Source organism: Haliotis rubra, unplaced genomic scaffold (assembly GCF_003918875.1).
Source record: "Haliotis rubra isolate DU_JTF1 unplaced genomic scaffold, ASM391887v1 Scf849, whole genome shotgun sequence".
Lineage (NCBI taxonomy): Eukaryota > Metazoa > Mollusca > Gastropoda > Lepetellida > Haliotidae > Haliotis > Haliotis rubra.
Genome location: NW_025767578.1, coordinates 325,079 through 347,089, shown reverse-complemented (window position 1 = coordinate 347,089; position 22,011 = coordinate 325,079). Strand labels below are relative to the sequence as shown.

Below are 22,011 nucleotides of genomic sequence, written 5' to 3'. Positions count from 1 at the left end.
ACCCTGGCAATTCCCTAGTAGATATACATATAGCCATACTGCTTTTTATCATTTTGACCTTAAAATCCTGAACTCAGCGTTATAGCATACACTGGGAAAGATCTGAGGGGTAAACTGCAAGTCAGCTCACGAATATTCTCACTACAATCTATTCCACTGAAGAAAACGAAAAAGGCACGTTTCGTATCATGGACACCATAACTGTCTTAATTGACAGTCCACAGCAAACTATAAATTTACCAAATATATCCGCTGGACATTCCTTTAGAATTGCCTCTCAATGATCTGCCAATTGCCACGCGGTGACTTACACTTGTAATCGCCAAATGTACAAAACAACTTCGGAAATTATCGTGTCGATCATTTTGACGCCCTGTACTCGGAGTCAATGTATGACGACGTCCTGTCACATGGATTGGCTAACTGGAATTGTTCTACCTTTCTGCTGAAAATGATGCTATCATTTGGATTGGCTAACTGGCATAGTTCTTTAGAGACGTCTTTGATGTAATGATGTTATCATTTGGATTGGCTAACTGAGGTCGGAACTTGACGTTAATGCAGTCCGGCCCTATGAAGGTTCTTATTCTAGTGAACAATGCGAACATCAAATCTTACATATATGCATGTGTGTATCTACCTTGTATGAATGTGTTTCAGTGGTTTGCGTGGCAGGTTAACAGACACACCGTTATCACGATACAGGGGTTATTATCATTTCCATTCAAGGTTAATCTAATCTGGATCTGGTACATCTAATCACCATCAATTACTTGGTACGTGAAGCCGGTTCGTGCATGCATCCTGGAAGACGTAATTGCTTATCACGGGCTTGTTTTGTACACATAATCATTAACCAGAGCAAGGTGTTGTGCGATACCGAGGTATCATGTGATACACTGTCAGTGTACATCTGCATCACGCAAGCCTGACTTGTTTCCTGTTAGCTAAGCTGTCCCGAGCTACCATATGTGCGCCGTATCTATATACATCGTCACGTTATACTTTGATATCCTACGAGTAGCTGGGATGAACCTTAAATGAATTAAAAGTCTTCATTCATTTCAAAAGGTCCACTCTCCCAGCAAAGCAAGAGTATTGCTGAAGAAAAACCTGTTGCCAAGATAATTTGATGCAATTCGCCAGGTTATTTCTAGTCAAACCCTTTGATGATAATATCCGGAATCGAAATCCTAGCATGCCTGTTCATGTTTCGCCAAGTTGTAACCATCCAAGGTAAACTTGTTGTGGCTGGAAAAAGTACTGACGACATTTCGATCGATATACCTGGTTTACTATTAATTTAATGTTTACATTAATTCCATTGTTTGTCTCTCAGCGTACAAGTTGAGTGAGAAACGTGACGCTATGCCTTGGCTACAAGTTAATACCAGAGGTAACTCGTTTATACTCTCTACGTATGCTTCATGTACTTTATGTAAAATATAAGAAGCCAAATTCAGTTAAATTTAGATGATATGACACTTTTATGCATTGAAATAAATGAGTACATAAATACAGCAAAGATGGTTCGGTGTTACTGATACAGCCAGGCTCGGTAGGTTCAAACTCGGAGTCACGTACACTCAACCCAGGCTGCGAATGGGATGTCTTACAGGAAGCGCAGCCAAGTCAACCTTAGCGGAGATAGTGAAATCTCGCCCACTGCAGACCAACACTGCAGCCCAAAACTCCCCCAACACTGCAGAACAACACAGCAATTCAATGCTCCCCAACACTGCAGCCCAGCGGTCCACGAACACTGTAACCCAACACTCCCTCGACACTGCATAACAACACAGCAATTCAATGCTCCCCCAACACAGCAATTCATTGCTCCCCCAACACTGCAGCCCAGCGGCCGACGAACACTGCAGCCCAACACACCCCCGACACTGCATAACCACACAGCAATTCAATGCTCCCTCAACACTGCAGCCAAACTCTTCCCCAACACTGCAGCCCAACGCTCCACCAACACTGCAGCCAAACTCTTCCCCAACATTGCAGCCCAACGCTCCACCAACACTGCAGCCCACCGCTCCACCAACACTGCAGCCCAACGCTCCACCAACACTGCAGCCAAACTCTTCCCCAACACTGCAGCCCAACGTTCCACCAACACTGCAGCCCAAAGCTCCACCAACACTGCAGCCCAACTCTTCCCAAACACTGCAGCCCAACGCTCCCCCAACACTGCAGCCCAGCGGCCGACGAACACTGCAGCCCAACACACCCCCGACACTGCATAACCACACAGCAATTCAATGCTCCCTCAACACTGCAGCCAAACTCTTCCCCAACATTGCAGCCCAACGCTCCACCAACACTGCAGCCAAACTCTTCCCCAACATTGCAGCCCAACGCTCCACCAACACTGCAGCCCACCGCTCCACCAACACTGCAGCCCAACGCTCCACCAACCCTGCAGCCAAACTCTTCCCCAACACTGCAGCCCAACGCTCCACCAACACTGCAGCCAAACTCTTCCCCAACATTGCAGCCCAACGCTCCACCAACACTGCAGCCCACCGCTCCACCAACACTGCAGCCCAACTCTCCACCAACACTGCAGCCAAACTCTTCCCCAACACTGCAGCCCAACGTTCCACCAACACTGCAGCCCAAAGCTCCACCAACACTGCAGCCCAACTCTTCCCAAACACTGCAGCCCAACGCTCCACCAAAACTGCAGCCCACCGCTCCACCAACACTGCAGCCCAACGCTCCACCAACACTGCAGCCAAACTCTTCCCCAACACTGCAGCCCAACTCTCCACCAACACTGCAGCCAAACTCTTCCCCAACACTGCAGCCCAACCCTCCCCCAACACTGCAGACCAACACTGGACCAAGACTGCAGCCCAACACAGCAATTCAACTCTCCCCCAAAACGGCAGCCCAACGCTCCCCAAACACTGAAGCCCACCTCTCCTCCAACACTGCAGGACAACGCTCCCAATGCAACTCTCCCCCTACACTGCAGTTCAACTCACACACACACACACATATACTGCAGCCCAATACACCCCCAACACCGCAATGCAACTCTCCCCCACCACTGCAGCCCACTTGGTTGACACATGTCATCGGTTCCCAATTGTGCAGATCGATGCTCATATTGTTGATCACTGGCTTGTCTGGTCCAGGATCGATTATTTACAGACCGCCGCCATATAGCTGGAATATTGCTGAGTGCGGCGTAAAACTAAACTCACTCACTGCAACCCAACACTCCCAAAGAACAATGGAACAACGGGGAGTCGGACATCTTGGTACTTGGAAAGTCAGCTCGGTATTTTATAGCCGAGGTCCGCATATTTACAATGTTTTCCTGAATATTGTCAATCACATGTGTGCCACACACAAAATGTGTGTGACTTCTCTGGACATCTACTAGCAAGGCGTTGAATTCATTACAATATCTACATAATTTGAAAACACAAATTACAAACTTACGGTTTCCGTTTCAGTACAACTAGCTTCAAAGCTTGCCTATACTCACCTTGGCATGCCCCCTGTCAATGCATCTGCCCAGCCACTGTCATCAATCACCTGAATATCGGCACTCTCTCCTTTCCCAGCCCGAGCAGTGTGGAGATGATTAATGTGATTGATGGCAAAAACAGACGGGTTCAACACATTGGGTTGTTGTCTTGTGAGCAATTGTGTGGCCATAGCGATGGACAACAGTTACAGATACCCCATATTACAGAAATAGGGAGAGTAATTCGCTCTAACATCCTCCTCCGTGTAAGTTTTCATATTGGTGTACGCTTTGATTAATTTCATAAGTAGTCATGTATACCATGGGAGATTTTATGTGGCAAGAATAGATATGTTTAAAAACCATCTGTGAGCATTAGTCTGTGTACGGACAACCTGTAAAACCATGGAGACAAGCCAGTCAACCACAAATATCTGACGGATGAACCAGCTGATCGTCACGTTGATGTGAAGACAGCGCGCAATACCATCATACATACACCCACAATCTCATTCATAAGATATTCATTCATTAGTATTTCTTAACAAACATGCCAAATAATAAACTTGCCCAGCGTGAGCTGTGATCATCGGAATAGACCGGCCCTACATGAGCTATGTAAATCACCTCAGCCACGCAACTCGGCAGTATAGAGGGGCAGAGCGACGACGGTGATGCTGCAACGCTGGTGATGCCCCGGAAGCTGGCACTAGGGATTACCTGGCTGACACTAATCACTGTAGGCAAGTATACATCGTATATATTATGAAGGAACAGACATAATGGCAAGATAATGGCCTGTAACTCATGCTTGTTTAACTGGTTTAGTATTCATTACACAAAATGTAGGACTTGAATTGCTCGGGTTTCGGTATATCAGAACAACTTATTTTGTGTGTTGTGTCAGATACCGTTCAATCACTAACTCATGGATCACCAACACACCTCACTATACGGTCATATCAGTAGAACTATGTTTACTCGTGTGTATTCAGCCTTAACGACTGCATGATGCAGTCCCAGTTCTGATTAGTCCATACAACATGCCTTGTATTGCAACCATGACCACTATGACAACACTTTTCCATAATATCAATTTATCATATAAGATATAATTTATTTCTAAAATTTGTAAATAAATTCATTGCATCATCCAAAATAATCACATTGAAATATATATTTGTATTCATAACCTTCAAGCGCAGGTCAATGTCGTTTATCGATGCCATGTTCACCAGCAATAACTTGTCTTAAATCACTCACTAACTCCACCCACTGTGGTATTCCTACTCAACTTCGCGCTAACAACTTGCGTTCGCTAACCTGTTGATTTATATTTATCCTTGGTTTGGCGACTACGTCCATGTGTCGAGGAAAACCTCTTCTATTTATAATGTTTTCAAAAACTGAAATACCCCTATCTGATTGACACATAACTAGCTGACCTATCTTCTCGAATTCTGCATTATTAACAATGTTACCATGCTCCCATCAGACGTCTGTTTGAGAGCGGAAAGACAACAAAGAAATGCTTTAGATTCAGAGATAGCTACATCTGTCGTGTTTCAGAGATGTCCATCGGTGAATTCCCTGAAATAATGTGTGCATCTTTGTATATGCCATTTGTCCGCATCATTCATTACCGTAAATAACAGTTGCCAGGAAGATAACGAACAATGCCAGTGAATACGTTGAGATGCCACTGGTTAATGCTATTGTTGACATATATGTGGAGTAAATGCCAGCATGATATCAATGCCATAATTGTGAGTGACAGATGCTTGCTTTAGTCTTCGCCACTTGCTAAAGAATCATGAAATATCTCGATTTTTGATTGACGAAGCCATTTGCGTTGCTTACAAATTATTTGTAATTTATCAATGAGAATTAGTTAATCCATACATGTATGAACTGTTTGACTGTCTCCACAATCTTAAAAAGAGAATAGTGTGTGACTTAAGACTTCAGTATTTCAGCCGTAGTGGGACTAAAGAGAGAATAGTGTGTGACTTAAGACTTCAGTATTTCAGCCGTAGTGGGACTAAAGAGAGAATAGTGTGTGACTTAAGACTTCAGTATTTCAGCCGTAGTGGGACTAAAGAGAGAATAGTGTGTGACTTAAGACTTCAGTATTTCAGCCGTATTGGGACTAAAGAGAGAATAGTGTGTGACTTAAGACTTCAGTATTTCAGCCGTAGTGGGACTAAAGAGAGAATAGTGTGTGACTTAAGACTTCAGTATTTCAGCCGTAGTGGGACTAAAGAGAGAATAAAACAAAACATAACATTTTAGTGCATAACGTAACTAATAAAACTGTGAAAATCAGAATAATTCCCCCACCTCCAATCTGTGGAGACAACATGTACCAGAACCACTGGTTTCCTTGTCTGTGGCATCTGTGAAGGGTTTAACTACCATTTCTGTAATAGCAGTGCAAAAGATAACCTTACATGGCTTAAAATTGCGTTTGAAACTACTTTGAAACATCCTCTTGCTCATCCACTATTACTTTCCAGTTAAAAGAGCATCTCGATTATGTTTTATCAAACAGGGTTGGTGCATTCAAAGATTTCCAGGTATATAAAACTATTGTTCTCTATGGAAGTGTGTTAGTGCCACAGTCTGAACATTTCACTGTCTTCGTACAGGTAAACGTAGAAGATACTTTCATCTGCCCACAATAGGCATAACCTGGTATCGAATTTTCGACTTGGTTTTATGTAATCGTTGCTGTATTTAATGACTTGTTTGACTTTCAAACTAGACCTTCCTTTATTGATACAACTCTTCACTTAAATATGTCGAATTTGAGTTGTTAAATTAATATGTTTGAGGGTTTGTTTTGGTTTAACGCTCACACTTTGAAATGATTTCATCGAGTTATGAATATACAGAAACGGTCAAAATATATTTTGTTTCTACTATATCCATCCGGGGTCATAACTTCAAAACAAAACATCGCACGGTCTCAGTAACGATTATAATTATATCCAGTATGAAAGTATCATCTACATAGATAAAAGTATCTTCGAGGTAGGTGTAAGTATAATCAAAGCAGGTGCTGACAATTGTTTAGACTGTGGGGTTAACACGCTTCCATATTTATCGAATGCCATCGAATCTTGTTTTCTGTGGGTTTCTGTGTGTGTGTGTGTGTGTGTGTGTGTGTGTGTGTGTGTGTGTGTGTGTGTGTGTGTGTGTGTGTGTGTGTGTGTGTGTGTGTGTGTGTGTGTGTGTGTGTGTGTGTGTGTGTGTGTGTTTATATGGAGTTCTGTCAAACACAGAGAAACCTCCACAGGTCTTTATCGTGATCATATGTGTTTCCGCGTAACGTGTATCATGCCATGCAAGGGTTTGGGACTGGTTACACTTGCAATAACGTACTGAAGAACAGTGGTGAATAATGCAGGCAGTGTCGTAAAGACACACGTGCAGATTTGTGTCAGAGACAATTATATTTATCCAATGTAGCCAATATTTCAGCCAATAGAATTTCTCCACATTGTTTGAAAACTCACGTTTTGGCTATTTGGACGCAGGGGAACAACAAGGAATTATTACCGAAACAAACAAAGAGTGATAGGTATATTATATTAGTTTTTTCATCATTTTCGGAAGCTGGAGAAGAACATGACAGGTACATTTTTTTACTTTTGGATTTTCGATCGAGTGGATTAAGTTCAAAATGAGTAGTTAAAATAATGAGTCATTAGTGGTTTCACAGTATGTCATGACGGGCATTTGTACTGATAAAAACGTATGAGTATGACGTTACATCGGTTTGAGCAATATTCCAGTCACGTAACGATTGGGAAAGCTGCTTCACATAGCATTGTATTAAGAGGAAATCAAATCGATGGTAAATGCTTTAAATACTAATCTACCCACTGCTATGAACAAAAGACCAAAGGTGCAATGCTTACCAAGTTCAGTAATTGGTGTGAATCCTGACCCATGTGTGGTATTGTGGAAGTTATTTATTGAAAAAAACATTTCATAGGTATCAAATTATTAGTCTTGACCATGTGACCAATACGATACAATGCTGACGTGAGAGATGCCTGGTCAATTTCGATCACGAGCATGTTCAGTCCACTATTTAAGTTCAAGCAAGGCATGCATTTTACTTTCAAACCAATTCGTTTGTTCTTTATGTCTTCGAGCAACGATACTTATTGCATGTTAGGTTAAGGCAAACTGTTGCACACACTTGTTTTGACAATAAAATCACACAGACGTTTGTAGAGACATTTTCCGCCATCCTTTAACATGTTTTGTTTAATTATGTGACACGTTAATGGCACAAATGTCTCAGATGGGTGTCTACCCTGATAGGACGTATTTGGCTTCAGCGATTCTTAAACAATCCAAATGTATTGAATGAATGATTATATCTATAAATCAAAGCGTGGTTTTTGGATATTAAATTGTTTTGTCTCTGTTCGGAAATCAAACCATAAGTAAATACCAGATACACAATAAATCATAAATTTGAATTTATTTTAATCTGTTCATTTAAAAAAAAAAGAAGACAAATCAAGCAATCGCTGTTCTGTTACTTTCTTACCATTGAAAAGTATTGAACACACGTTTTTGTCTGTTGTTGCCAAGCCATTGCAATTAAACAAGCAAATCACATATTGCCTTTGAAAAGCGGAGCTAAAAAATGAATTTCCTTACAGGAATATGGTCCATGAGGACTAACTCGAACTCGATGCTACTGGCAAAGCTGCCAATACCACACTGCTGTTGTCTAATGTAAGGCAATCTGTAGCTGTCCACGGGTTGAGAGGAGTTACTTATTAAAGGAAAAGTGTAAATAAGTCATAATCACAGATCAGCATTTGACAGGAATCAACAATCACTTAATTCAATGAATGTCAACATTCATTCGTGATTCCCTCAGTCTTGAGACATTTGTGTATTCACGTGGGGGATGTTTATGACTACTAGATGCAATGAGGAAACGTAGTTTTAGGAATGGAATAAAACTGTTTAGGTGTTACTCGTTTAGACTTCACTACCGGTGGCTTTTTCCCAAATTGCTCTAATTGAGACTGGCGTTTATAATGAAGGTTTCCATTGACCTGTGTAGACTCGGGTTCTGTTTTTGTTGTTGAGAACAATCTATTTTCCCCAGCTATTACCAATATAACCACTAAACTATTTGTTTGAAAGGTTTAGAAGTTGTATAGATGAAGGAAAACCAAGTTCTATGGATAGTCAACTTCTTTATGGCAATGAGTGCGACGTTTCGGTACTAACACCGTTATCAAGCAAGTGATACAAAGAGTTGTAACATGGAGAACATATACATAGCTGCCTAGTGAGTATATGCAATTGACAAGGTTGATGTACATTGGATTGCTGATTAGCGATTTGAGCAGAGTAGGTTGGTGTACAGAGTGATAGTGATAAGACAATATGCAGAATGAGTTTATACAATAGGCGAGTTGATGTACACTGAGATGGTAATAGTGAGTTGAAGAGAGTAGGTTGATGTACACATTGATTGGTTGTGATTACAATACACAAAAGCCAATTGGGTGGAGTAGTGGTGATCTTTAATGAGGTGGTGATAGGCCGAGGAGATAAGATAACTGTGATCCCGGTTCATGGTGGGATTGAAGCGTTGGATTTTTATGACTTCAATAAGTTTCCTAATCTTGTAGTCTGCTCGGTTGGTTTCTAGGATGTAGATGTTGTTCCAAAGGATGGCATGGTCAGGGTTGGCTTTGGTGTGGTCGGCTTTGGCGGATTTGGAGACTTTTTTCTAGACTGAAGTTTTGTGTTCTTTAATTCGTAGTGGGAGAGGGCGGGACGTTTCACCTATGTAAGAGTCTCCACATTGGCAATTGATATGGTAGACTACTCCTGTAGGGGTCTTCTTTAGTTGTTGATGGGGATTTTGCCTGTGGCTTGGAGAAGGTTTTGGATGGACTTGCCTTTCTGGAACAGAACGTCTATACCTGCTGCTGAAGTAGTCGTCTTATCTGGTGGCTGACTGCTGGGACATACGGGATACTTATTACGAAGGGTGCAGATTGTCGACGGGGTGATTTATCTCTTGGGTTAAGGGTGGATCTGATGACGTTGTTAACTAACTTCTTGGGGTACTGGTTATAATGGATGAAGACATGGTGGAGGTGGTTTAGTTCAGTTTTTAGGGCTTCTTTTGTCGAGCAGATGTTCTTGGCTCTCCGGGTAAGGGTTGAAATGATGTCTTTCTTAACCTGCAGAGGGTGATTGGAGGTGAAGTCGAGATATTAGTCGGTATTGGTGGGTTTTCTGTAGGCAGTGGTGAAGAGCTTGTACCAGGACGTCGAGGAAAGGGAGCTTGTTGTCAGATTCTTCTTCCATTGTGAACTGCATACGAGGATGTTGGGAATTCAGGTGGTAAAGGAGGTGTTCAGGGTCGTCGTCGGGGTTGAGGACTACGAAAGTGCCGTCTACTTTACTGTACCATCGTATTGGAGCGACGGGGGATGTCAGCAGGGCCTTATCTTCACGTTCCGTTATGTATATCTCAGTGATGATATGGGAGAGAGGAGAACCCATGGGTAGCCCATGGGTTTGCTGAAAGATCTTGTCAGACCAGGTAAAATAGGTAATATAGTTGACTATTCATAGAACTTGGTTTTCCTTCACTAAACTATTACCGAGCAACATCAACTTATCTGTTCAGTAGCCACACATGTATATTGGTTGACATCTGGTTTCTTCCTCAAAACCGAATATATATCTTCTCACAACCACCAAACCATCATTCATTTTGGGCATGAATATCAAAAATATCAGGAAGCTGAAAACAACTTGTAATATTCCAAGAGTTGTGTGGCATCGCAAAGATGAAATATATGGCAAAGGCTGTATATGTATGGTCGGTTAAACTCAACATTGTCTGCTGGCATGGACATTCCAGCTCAGAATTGGTATCCCAATGCTTGTAGAGAGAACCAAAATGAGGATCTGACGTGTATACGCCCCATTATACCCCAATAGTGTGCATCGTTCCTCATGCCACCAACCACTCTTTTGTCTGGTCGAGGGAATTGTTAAATTAAGGAAAATTTCAATGGATTGACATAAATGATGGTGCGTGATATAAAGATAAGAAATATGTTGAAAGTTTAAAATATTAATAAAGACAGTAGTTCAGTGCATCAGGTATATCAATACACTATCAATATATCAATACACTATCAAGGATATGAATAAACTATCAATCTACCAATACACTATCAATATGTCAATACACTATCAATATGTCAATACACTATCAATATATCAATACACTATCAATACATCAATACACTGTGTCCTTTCGCAGCCCCTGTCAAGGGATCAACACGAGCCACGATATGAGTCAAAGTTCTCCAAATGATGACAATGTTGTCTTCATTATTCACCTGCATGTCATGTCTAACACACAATCCCCGAGGCCCTACTAGCCCCCTTTTGCCTACGTGTACAGCTGTCAATAACGAGCTCTTTCCCCATCCAAGCACCGTAACAGCCAGCACCTCCAGGTTATGGGTGAACATCATTTACAGGGAGGGATATCGCAAATCCTTTCAAGCTACATTACAACATGTATCTAACTGTGCACCTACGCATTAGAGGAAACTCCTGTTTTATGTTACTCGTGAATCAGTGTGACAGTGGTTATGTAACCTAAATGTACCTTGTCCATACCTACTGACGTTCTCAGGCTCACCAAAAGGCCTTTCTGCAGTGAATACTGCTCCATGGGAGGACACTTCGCAAGAATGATTTCTAATTCACGAATTGTTTAACCACTTTGACGAGCGATTGATGAGCATTTGTCAGTTCAGGATGCTGAAAAGTACTGCAGAAAGTATTGGGTTTTTTTTCGAGTAAAAGGGTTAGGCCACTACAAACTGGTTGTCTGATGTCGTGGTCAGGGGACTGGGAATGATAAATTCAAATTATACAAACCAGAATTAAAGCCCCGAAAGACTTACCTCATTATAGGTATGTCTCCAGTGCACACTGAAATCTAACATGGTTAGTTTACATACAGGGCTTTTGTTTGTAAATTTTGTAAACATAGTTCATCAGTTTAAGCGGTAACAAATCCGAATACGATCACACCTTGTGGAGCAGCACCACGCTGTCCATTGCGAGAAAGGAAGACGGTGGCAAACCTGACGATCAGATACATATACCTCGTTGTGTCAGTATGATTCAAGATTCAAGATTGAAAACTTGAATCTTTAAAATCTTGTTGTGACAGTATGAATTAGGTTTGTTATTGTTTTCAGAACCATCTTTACACATGGTTATGGTATATCTACTCCATCAGTTCAGAGATTGGGGTGGCTCCTCCAGTAATCAGAACAAGCCAGAGTCACCAAGTCCAGGGTTGCAGGAGTGCTGGCTGTGGTGGTCTCCTATCTGAAGCCAGCACTCCCCCGATAGCCAACTGTGCATTTAACATACTGAGAATACCTGAACGTACACAGACCACCCAGTAGAAGTGCTGGTCGCTGAGACACTATATACGCTATAGGTTACATGCACTTCGGCGTAGAAACAGTAATTTATAAGCCCTGTTGGAGTTACGCGTCAGCTTTAATCAAATGTGCCGGGAGTAATTATAGATAAAGTAGAATCATAATTCTATGTGGAGCAGAACAAATTGAAAGTTTGGAATAAGATCTTAAAACCTTATCAGTGTCTGTGATTTATTCTAATCTAATTTACTTTAAAATTGAAAAAAAAATAGAGGAGAAAGATGAGTGCCAACTTGCAGTGTAAATGACATTATATGTCTGAAGACAATTTTGTAGGGCAAGGAAATAATAACAAGATTGACGGCATGTAGAAAAAACAATATACTTACAATTTAATGTACATTGTTAAGAATATCAGCGAATAAATTCGTTTTGATTTCACTCGCTTGATTTATATTGCTAACTCAGCTACCTTCTCACTCTCTCGTAGCCTTCTTCAGCCTGGCCCTCTCTTCCTTCCACATTCCTGGCAGTTTCTCATTCACTCAATCCCATCTCGTGCGCACTTCTTACATCACAATAGCAAAACCACACTTTCTCCTGCACCGCACACTCGTCACTCGTTTCACGGGTCTCCCAGATCGTCACACCTTCTTCTGGCACTGAGATGCTTTGTTCCTCACTCACACAAGTGCCGCCGCCTCTCTCAACAAACCGCTGAGTCAAAGTCGATGCTGCACTTCCACCAATACAGTTTCGTGTACGTCTTTCATATATGAACATCATATAGACGTGCGTGTCTCTCGGCTTCGTGTGTTTATGGACGTGTCAATAAAAGTGATAATGAAGTATTCTGAATTTTTTGGAGGAAGAAGTATCCGTAATGAGGGGTATTAGATAACAGCAGACTGTTATGCTTCTTGAATCAATAGATTCTGTGTCACTTTTCTACTTTTTATGATTTCGGGAATAATTAAATATATCTGACATAGCGATGTGTCTGCCAGCATAGAGAGAAAGTCTGCGTTTGTGTTGTCGCTCACCGTCAGCAGTCCGACTCCTCGTCTTGTTGGTGGAACGGCTACGAGGTGTAGCATCCTGCTCATTGCTTCAAGACGTCATACACCAACCCTGGCTCAGACTTGCACAAGTCTCTAAGATATTAATAGTTGTACATGATTGTTTTACATAATCGCACGGAACAAATACAAATCGATACTAGCCATTTCATATTACATGGAATGTTTTTATTGATTGGAGCAATCCATCTGAAAAGTCCCATTTCTCTCATTATGGACCGAAGCTAACTCTCACGTTGAAGATATGAAAACACGCGGCAAAATTACTCCGCATGAAGCTAATACCATTTTTGTGTTTGAATAAGTATTGATTGTCCAAATGCTAACAGAAATTTCATGCAATCCCATTTAGGGTTTTTCTCGTTAAAATGAATGAAAAACATATTAAGAATACCAACACTTTAGCTAAACATGGTTTGCATTAATGGTAGCCATTCTCAAAGCTCTGTCTTACCAAGTATTAACTGTGGTGATCAACTCTTTCATAGCGTGTCTCCATGTACCAACATGTTGCACCCTCGTCCTTAGACATTACATACAACTCTCATAAATATCTTAACATCCTTAATTTGTTATTAATGTCCAGCTGGAATCCTTTGCCTTCCGCCAGGATGATAACATGATGACCCACATCTTCTTTCAGGGGCTGCAATCAAGTGTTATAAGTGTCATAACAGCAACTCTGACGCATGCGGCGAGATCTTCAAGTCATACCAGTTCTCCACGTACAAATGTGCGTCTGAGAACATGAAGTGTGGCAAGCAAACGCAACCACCTATTACTCATAATGGCAAGGGTAAGTATGCTCATGGGATGAATCTGTACTTGACACTTTCACAAGAATTTCGTATCCGAAAGTTCCGGCGGTGCAGAAGCTTGTGACCAGTAAATGCTCTATTTCCATGAGGCTTACCACCATATCAAACTCCTTTGTTTGCCCCTGTTATGTTTAGCCTTGTATGGTCTACCTAGTTTCACTGAACAATGATCAGCAAGGTTTTACGGCTATTATCACGCTTCTAATCAGGTATACAGATTAATGTTTTGCCAGCAAAGACACACAATAAGTTGGTACATGTAGGCACAATACCATTAGTTATAGGTTAGCTTGGACATAAGAGAGTATTGTTAGTGTCGACTTCCAAAATGAAACAGTAAGTTACTGAATTCAGTATGATGCCAGCGTTCCACAAAGATGTGTTATAAAATGGCAATTTTATTTTAATGTGTATAACAAGGCTTACAGAGCAATACAAATAACTACAAAGTAATAACAATGACACAGCAGAGGCTTTACGATTGCAATGACAGCATCAAATACTGTCGATGTGGCGATAGGACTAAATAATATCAGTGATAACATCATTCACCTGGCAGTAACAGTGGCCAGACTCTCACATTCGACCGTGGCTGGATATCCTGGGTGAAACCTGCTGGTGTTGATGTAATGTGAACTGGTAGAGCAATACGCTTGCCCGCCTATATGGTCCATATTCCTTCCAGAAAAATCCATACTATGCTGAATTATTGTGTTGCTGTTCTATAAGATTCATGCATTGCTGATGTGGCGTTGAGGAACTCACTATAAACCTCTACCATGATAGTACATCCCGTGTCTCAACATGAACATACCCGTGAAGGTCCGGGTTAGAATGAACCTTCAGTAACCCATGCTTGTCGTAAGAAGCGACTAACGGGATCGGGTGGCCAGGGTCGCTGGCTTGGTTGACACATGTCATCGGTTCCCAATTGCGCAGGTCGATGCTGATGCTGTTGATCACTGGATTGTCCGGTCCAGACTTGATTATCTACAGACCGCCGCCATATAGCTGGAATATTGCTGAGTGCGGCGTAAAACTAAACTCACTCACTCACCCAACATCAACATACACACAATGTTGTGAGCTTCTGATAAAACATGACAAATACAAGGTTATGCAAATACGACATTGTTTAACAATTATGTTCACTGCCGTATAGCAATAAAGTGGAAGTTTATATATTCTGGTTCATGGACATGCCATGATTTTGTATGGTATATCTACTCCGTGCCAGTTCTTTGCATCTTGCTTTTCGAAAATGTTCATCTTACTATCACGGTTTAGTGTGTGGGTAGATATTGTGATATTTTGTAGATGGTAGACAGTGTAGATTGCTCTTAGCTTGATTAATACAATTCAATATTACCTTTCAACCTAAATCAAGATAAAAAGTATTTTATTTTCTGGTTTGTACTTATCCGATGTAATACTTGCATAATTCCAAAATGTTCACTTTTATTAATAGATTTACATTGTGGGTTATTCCAAAGAGAGAAATCACAGAATTTCCTTCCTCTGAAGATACCATGTTGCAGATACCAGTCAGACGCTGTTGTTGTGCGTGAGTGGCTTGTGGGCGTTTTCACCGGGTGTCTAAATGGCTGAATGAATGCAATGCACATAGGGACCTAATTATGTCTTTGGTGACGTGGTTCACTCTCACTAAGCCAGAATCTAACCGAAAAGGTCTTGTTAAGACAACATTGCACTATGGCTATGTGAGAGATACGAGCCAGGTAATTAGCATTTGCCACTGAAGCGTGAGCCTTTGTTCAAGGGCTATAGTCTGTATCTACAGTGCGACACGATTTAAGATGTATGCAAGTGGAGGTTGATTCTTCACGGGTCCCAGGTAGGGCTGGTATCGTCTTGGGTCGCTGTCGGGACATGGCGGCTTCACGGGTCCCAGGTAGGGCTGGTATCGTCTTGGGTCGCTGTCGGGACATGGCGGCTTCACGGGTCCCAGGTAGGGCTGGTATCGTCTTGGGTCGTTGTCGCTGTCATGGCGGCTTCACGGATCCCAGGTAGGGCTGGTATCGTCTTGGGTCGCTGTCGGGACATGGCGGCTTCACGGGTCCCAGGTAGGGCTGGTATCGTCTTGGGTCGCTGTCGGGACATGGCGGCTTCACGGATCCCAGGTAGGGCTGGTATCGTCTTGGGTCGCTGTCGGGACATGGCGGCTTCACGGGTCCTAGGCAGGGCTGGTATCAGCCTAGATCGCTGTCGGGACATGGCGGCTTCACGGATCCCAGGTAGGGCTGGTATCGTCTTGGATCGCTGTCGGGACATGGCGGCATCGCAGGTGTCGTTGTGGCGAAGTCGTCTGTCCAATTGTGCAGTGTCCCCGGTCGAATCGTGGTCTCTGAGGCCTGACAATTCTTCTGCCAACTGAGATCAGTAAGCTGCGTCTTGCCGGACACATGGCGTACACATAATACAACCCCAGCCTTTGGCATGACCCATTAGACCTCACCCTATCTGGCACCACTTCAAACACCACCAGCACAAACACCTTAAATCACGCACACACACACATACTCACACACGCACGCTCTCACACACAAACAAGCACACACGCACGCACCTAATCGTACAAATGGGTGAAATCTTGCATCTCAAGTTTTAATAGCGTGTCAACAAGTGATCACTCTCACTTGAGTGAGTGAGTGAGTGAGTGAGTTAGTTTTACGCCGCTTTTAGCAATATTCCAGCAATATCGCGGCGGGGGACACCAGAAATGGGCTTCACACATTGTACCCATGTGGGGAATCGAACCCAGGTCTTCGGCATGACGAGCCAACGCTTTAACCCCGCCGCCCCCTCTCTCACTTGATATTTGTTAAATAAACTGTTAAGTACGAACAGTTTTGGCAGGTCCCTGTCATACATGTTGTCAACAACCTTCATGTTCCATACATCAATGGCTGGTTGATGGCAGCAAGCTGCATAATGACGGCGATGTTTCCCCGACACATAGGTAATATTTTCCTTGATAGGATGTTTTGTGATGATTTAGAGATTTTACTGTGACCGCCATCTCACTTCAGTTGTCGAAATATAAAATCTACATCAACTTCATCAGTCAATATCTTATGAAAAGTATTAGTTCATTATGAAATTTCCTGATCATTTGACTAAATCTGTAAGGAAAACGTAAAGGTGTAATTCTGGATCTGGATATACACTTTACACTTAACTGTGGACATGAATATATTCCAAATGTGAATGTGAATGAATAGCCTGTTAAAGTAAATAAATGTTGCATTAATGTGATGTTCTTAAACGTTTCGTTGGGCATAACATTGCAACTAAATGTCTCGCTTCGTGTACCATTGCTCTTCGAATCCTACATCTCGCGGAATCTTTTCGTTTGTTTATTAAAGACAAACAAACACCAACTAAACCACCCCGTAGTTAACCCCCCTACCACTTCTGGCAAATTTGCAAATTCAAATTTAATACAAAATAAATTGTGACAACCTTCACGACCCCTTCAGGTTGCCCTTTCGGTCAAATCATCATCATCATCATCATCATCATCATCATCATCATCATCATCATCATCATTTCTGTCGTGGGGATAGCCTAATGGTGAAAGCGTTGGCTCGTCACGCCGAAGACCCGGGTTCGAATCCCCACATGGGTACAATGTGTGAAGCTCATTTCTGGTGTCCCCCACCGTGATGTTGCTGGACTATTGCTAAAAGCGGCGTAAAACCAAACTCAGTCAGTCAGTCATTTCTGTCGTTTGAAGGTCAACTCAACACTAAACTTCCTATCTCATCCGTATCAAATCTGGGATTTGTTTTATTAAGAGTAAAACATCAGTCACATTAATGTCCAAGCTGACCCACACGTTAGGACTTTCTTTATCTTTTGGATACAGTTACATTCATATGACCACAACACGTTAGGCCTACTTTCTTTATCTTCATCGCACTGGTTGTTGTTCTATCATTCATACAGTTACAAATGACCACAACACGTTAGGCCTACTTTCTTTATCTTCATCGCACTGGTTGTTGTTCTATCATTCATACAGTTACACATGGCCACAACACGTTAGGCCTACTTTCTTTATCTTCATCGCACTGGTTGTTGTTCTATCATTCATACAGTTACACATGGCCACAACACGTTAGACCTACTTTCCTTATCTTCATCGCACTGGTTGTTGTTCTATCATTCAGATCTATTTAAATATGGTACTCCGGGACGTGCAGCCTAAGTGTGGTTATGTTCGAGGTCTCAGGTCTCGTTGTCATAATAACCAGCCTCAGCATGGATGAGTCCCTTGACGCCAATAACTACGCGAACCTTCTTTGCTCCACCAGAACACTCCAGATAACCCTCTGACAAACACTCTTGTTAGCTGACAGTAAAGAAGTCCCAACACCATATTGAACCTTCATGTTATTCAAGTCGACAAATGATGGATGGATAGAATGTCATGTGTCACAATGAGTGACTTTCTTCACGTTATGTGGCTTATTGAACCGCTTTGGGTCCCAATTACAACTTCAAAGAGATTACATGGGGTATTCATCACAAGGACGATACTGTCAGCAATCACTGGTATCACGAAGACATAAAATAACATAAAATAGCATAAAGTCAAGCACATAGACACAGAGATAGAACAGACAGTTATAGTTTTCACCGTATTGCAATCCTATTGATCACCCCAATATGGTTTTACCTGAATCCCATTTGTTATCTTGCTATGGCCATACCGTTACTCAAATCCCATTGTTCATTTGGTATATTTGTCACCTCTCCAGAATTAAAGGTAATTTTTTACAAAAGATAAGAAGTCACACCATTCACCATTCACCCTTTTAAAAAGATATCTTCAAGACTACGGAGGAAATGCGGTTTGGAAATCTTGTGACTGTCACATGATAAGGCACTAAAGCCGGCTGCAATCGTCACCCCTATGTAAATGTAAAGGTAATCCTGAAGTCATTTCCACATAATTCTACCTGGAATATACATGAATTCTGCCCATCTGTCGTTGGTCAGTATAACTCTGTTCACCAGCTTTTTTCTTCTGCTAAAAACCGACAGAAGACATGAACTGACATTTAACGACTTATTTTATTTGGCATTCAGCGGTGTTTCGATATGGGTTCTATCACCTTATTGGGCTGGAATGGCGACTCATTTGAGTTATTGATGACATGCTGTGATAAACAACAGATTCACGTTAACATCATCCGTCACAAACCTCTGATCATCTGAGATCAAGGATATTACATCCCGTCTGCTATGAAAATCTAATCAAGAATTAGACTCGTTTAATTAGTATCCAGTCAGCTTGGCTCCAGGTGCTAGTTGTTGCTGTTTCTCTACCTCTGGCTTCACCCAATTATGAGCTACACGGTACTTGATATCCATTATCTGTTGTTGTTGGTCTGCTGCTATCTCAAGATGTCACCTTACATTACTTCATTACAGTTACTCCACTGCATCAAACGTTGCTGACTGCAATAAACGAGAACTTGGTATCAATAAAGTTGTACCATCCCAATTTACTCACCACTCTACAATGCCAGCCGAACATTGTTAACAACATATTGCACTAAATGGACATAAGCAACTCTAAGAGTGAAAGAGTTTAATATTGGTGCACCTGTACTTCTGGCAAAGCCCACAGGAAACAATACCTTGTTCTTCAGAGACGCCAAAAGTCTACGATGCATTACGTGTTATAGAGAGAGTACACAAAGCTCATGCTTACTTTCTGCTTGTCTTTTTCAGAGAACTGGGTGGGTGTTATCAGAACGTGTTACCCTGTGGGATCCCTCCCAGGCATCAACGAGACTGACGGATGCCACGACTGGACAAACCCATACGACAACTTCACGGCAGAATTCTGCTTCTGCAGCACAGACGGTTGCAACCCAGCAACCCGTCTCCATATCAACGGGAATGTTATTCTTCTGACCGTGGCCTTAGGCGCAGTTATGCAATATATGCAAACTATGTTATGAATATGTTGTTGGAATATCAGGCGAACTGTGTTCAATAAGCAATGCGCTGAGAGGTTGTACACATCCTTTGAATATTATAATGTCAAGTGTATTCAACAGCTATGTTATCTCGGTCGGGGTTTCAAAACGACTACATGATCAAAGCCTTTTGTTAGATCCTTCAACATTTGCACAAAGCGTGAAGCTCTTTCCTGTTACCACAGAATATGTTTGCTGGAAAATTGCACGTGAAGGCGTAGGACGCTCTTTATGCTAAAATGTGGGTTGATGTACACGAACAATGAACACAGCACAATACTTAATCAGGTAAATGGCTTCTCGGCTCTTCTTACTCTCCTCCGTCATCAGCCACAACGGCATTACCATCGTTTGTTATATATTTTGAGGCGTAAGGTGGATTGTACTTATTAGAAAAAGATCTTCATTATCTATTTATAAACATCTGTTATGTATCAAAGCGATACATGTTGTTTTTGATATAAAATTATTTTCATATTTAAGTGTATCATTTATGAAACATCGAACAGTTAATATAAATAATGTTTTCTCATCATTCTTAACTGATTGTTGTCAAAATATTTTTCTGTAGTCTCGGTGTTATGCTAACGTTATGTTGCTGTAAATAGGAATCTATACACATGCGATGTACGCTGCGTATGTATACGTAGTACAATCAGTTGTCAGGAAGGAAACATTGGCAAATGGGTATATACTTCTGTGAAGACAATCGGTCACGTGTCCAGTTTCGAGAGAAGGAGATCTAAATGGGTTACGACGATGAATCATGTCCAAATACAGCCGTCGTTTCCCTGTTGGAGAGCCAGACCCTTTTCCAAGAGGTCTTACCATATACAATACCCGTTTTAAGGGAAAGAGGTCGTTATATACAGCTGCCATCTGGAGCCTCTGCACGCCACCCTTTGACGTCGCTGATGGTTCTTTCACATTTCACTTCTTGGTATTTACCTATTTGCGGGGCACAGGTCGAGACCAGTCTGTCTGTCCAGATAGGGTCGTGACAAAAGTCCTCACAAAGAAACGGCACAAACTAGGCGTGCAGACGTTGGTCCCTGCTGTCTACAGCTGGTGTTGCGTTCTGCTTGAATAGATGAGTGTTGAAAATGGTATTTCTGCCCTTGACGTCTCTTGTCACCGGTCTACTGCAGTCGGTTGATAACACATTCACGCTTTACCAGCCTGGAACATCCATGTGACACTCAGACTCATCTTGCCCCATACATGTCATGATCTTACAACAGATAAAACGGCGAGATACCTGTATAGCCATTTGTAGCATAACCGTCGATTGATTCAATTATCATATTACCTAATCCGACAGTTCGGGTTATTGGAGCTTGTTGTACAGAGTGGCTTCTCTCATTTGCTAGGATCCGATGATGGTGGGTTTGAATCCAAAAAGCACTATTCATAACTATAATGATTATAATGTCATCATTGTTTTCATCAAGTATAAGAAATTAGGGTCGGGCGTTTGGTGAGCAATAGGCTCAGCATCACAGCCCCTAGCTCGTCTATATGTCCATTGTCTGCCCATCGAATACAAGTGTAGATGTAGATATATGTCAGTGTTCACCGATAAGGATGAGAGGCTTTCATCCTCTGTCACGGGGCCTTGAAACGACAATTGCCGGATTGCCGCTGACTGCAATATGTATTTCTTTTTTTGTGTGTAAACTGTCTTACATAGTTAAAACAAACAACGACTATAACTTGCTTAGATTGTAACACGTGATGTTCTGTGAAAAATAAAGTCGAAATGCTATGTTGGATGTGGGTTTTTTCTCTGTGCGTGTGTGTGTGTGAGAGGGGGGGGGTGCAGCGGGCGTCAAAGGTGAAAGTTCCTGAATAGAGAAAGATACTTCATGCTTTTAGAAATTAATCATATTGAAAATGGGTAGCTCAAGGTAGTTAATATGGGCGAATACCAGGTTTGACCTGACGCATCGGCCCATTTCAACTGTGGTGTGGGGTGCATACAGCGCGTACTTGTGAAGGGTCAGGTGACCATAATTTCCCCTGTGTAGACATCAACACGTGCAGAATTTGCTGGTGATTAGAGAAAAACATGTTAACAACCCTTGAGAGATACACAATTCTCATGCTGCGCCTTAAACAAATGTTGAACACGAACGT

At 42.0% G+C, this 22,011-nt stretch overlaps 2 protein-coding genes across 2 annotated transcripts; both read left to right on the top strand.

Moving 5' to 3' along the window:
- The first annotated feature begins 1,809 nt into the window (after positions 1-1,809).
- On the top strand, positions 1,810-2,922 carry LOC124262647 (circumsporozoite protein-like). The gene has a single exon (XM_046697150.1). The coding sequence runs from the start codon at positions 1,810-1,812 to the stop codon at positions 2,920-2,922; it is 1,113 nt and encodes a 370-aa protein (XP_046553106.1).
- A 325-nt stretch (positions 2,923-3,247) lies between these two features.
- LOC124262646 lies at positions 3,248-21,151 on the top strand. Its single transcript, XM_046697149.1, has 4 exons — positions 3,248-3,275; positions 4,120-4,230; positions 13,687-13,839; positions 19,625-21,151. The coding sequence occupies exons 1-4, from the start codon at positions 3,248-3,250 to the stop codon at positions 19,855-19,857; spliced, it is 525 nt and encodes a 174-aa protein (XP_046553105.1). The 3' UTR covers positions 19,858-21,151.
- The last annotated feature ends 860 nt before the right edge of the window (positions 21,152-22,011 follow it).

What these genes read in the sequence shown, in the direction of transcription:
- LOC124262647 (XM_046697150.1), top strand. Translation starts at nt 1,810, where the DNA reads ATGCTCCCCCAACACAGCAATTCATTGCTCCCCCAACACTGCAGCCCA.
- LOC124262646 (XM_046697149.1), top strand. Translation starts at nt 3,248, where the DNA reads ATGGAACAACGGGGAGTCGGACATCTTG. An exon ending in ACGGGGAGTCGGACATCTTG is followed by an intron (nt 3,276 to 4,119) that starts GTACTTGGAAAG and finishes AAATCACCTCAG; the next exon opens with CCACGCAACTCGGCAGTATA. An exon ending in GCTGACACTAATCACTGTAG is followed by an intron (nt 4,231 to 13,686) that starts GCAAGTATACAT and finishes ATCTTCTTTCAG; the next exon opens with GGGCTGCAATCAAGTGTTAT.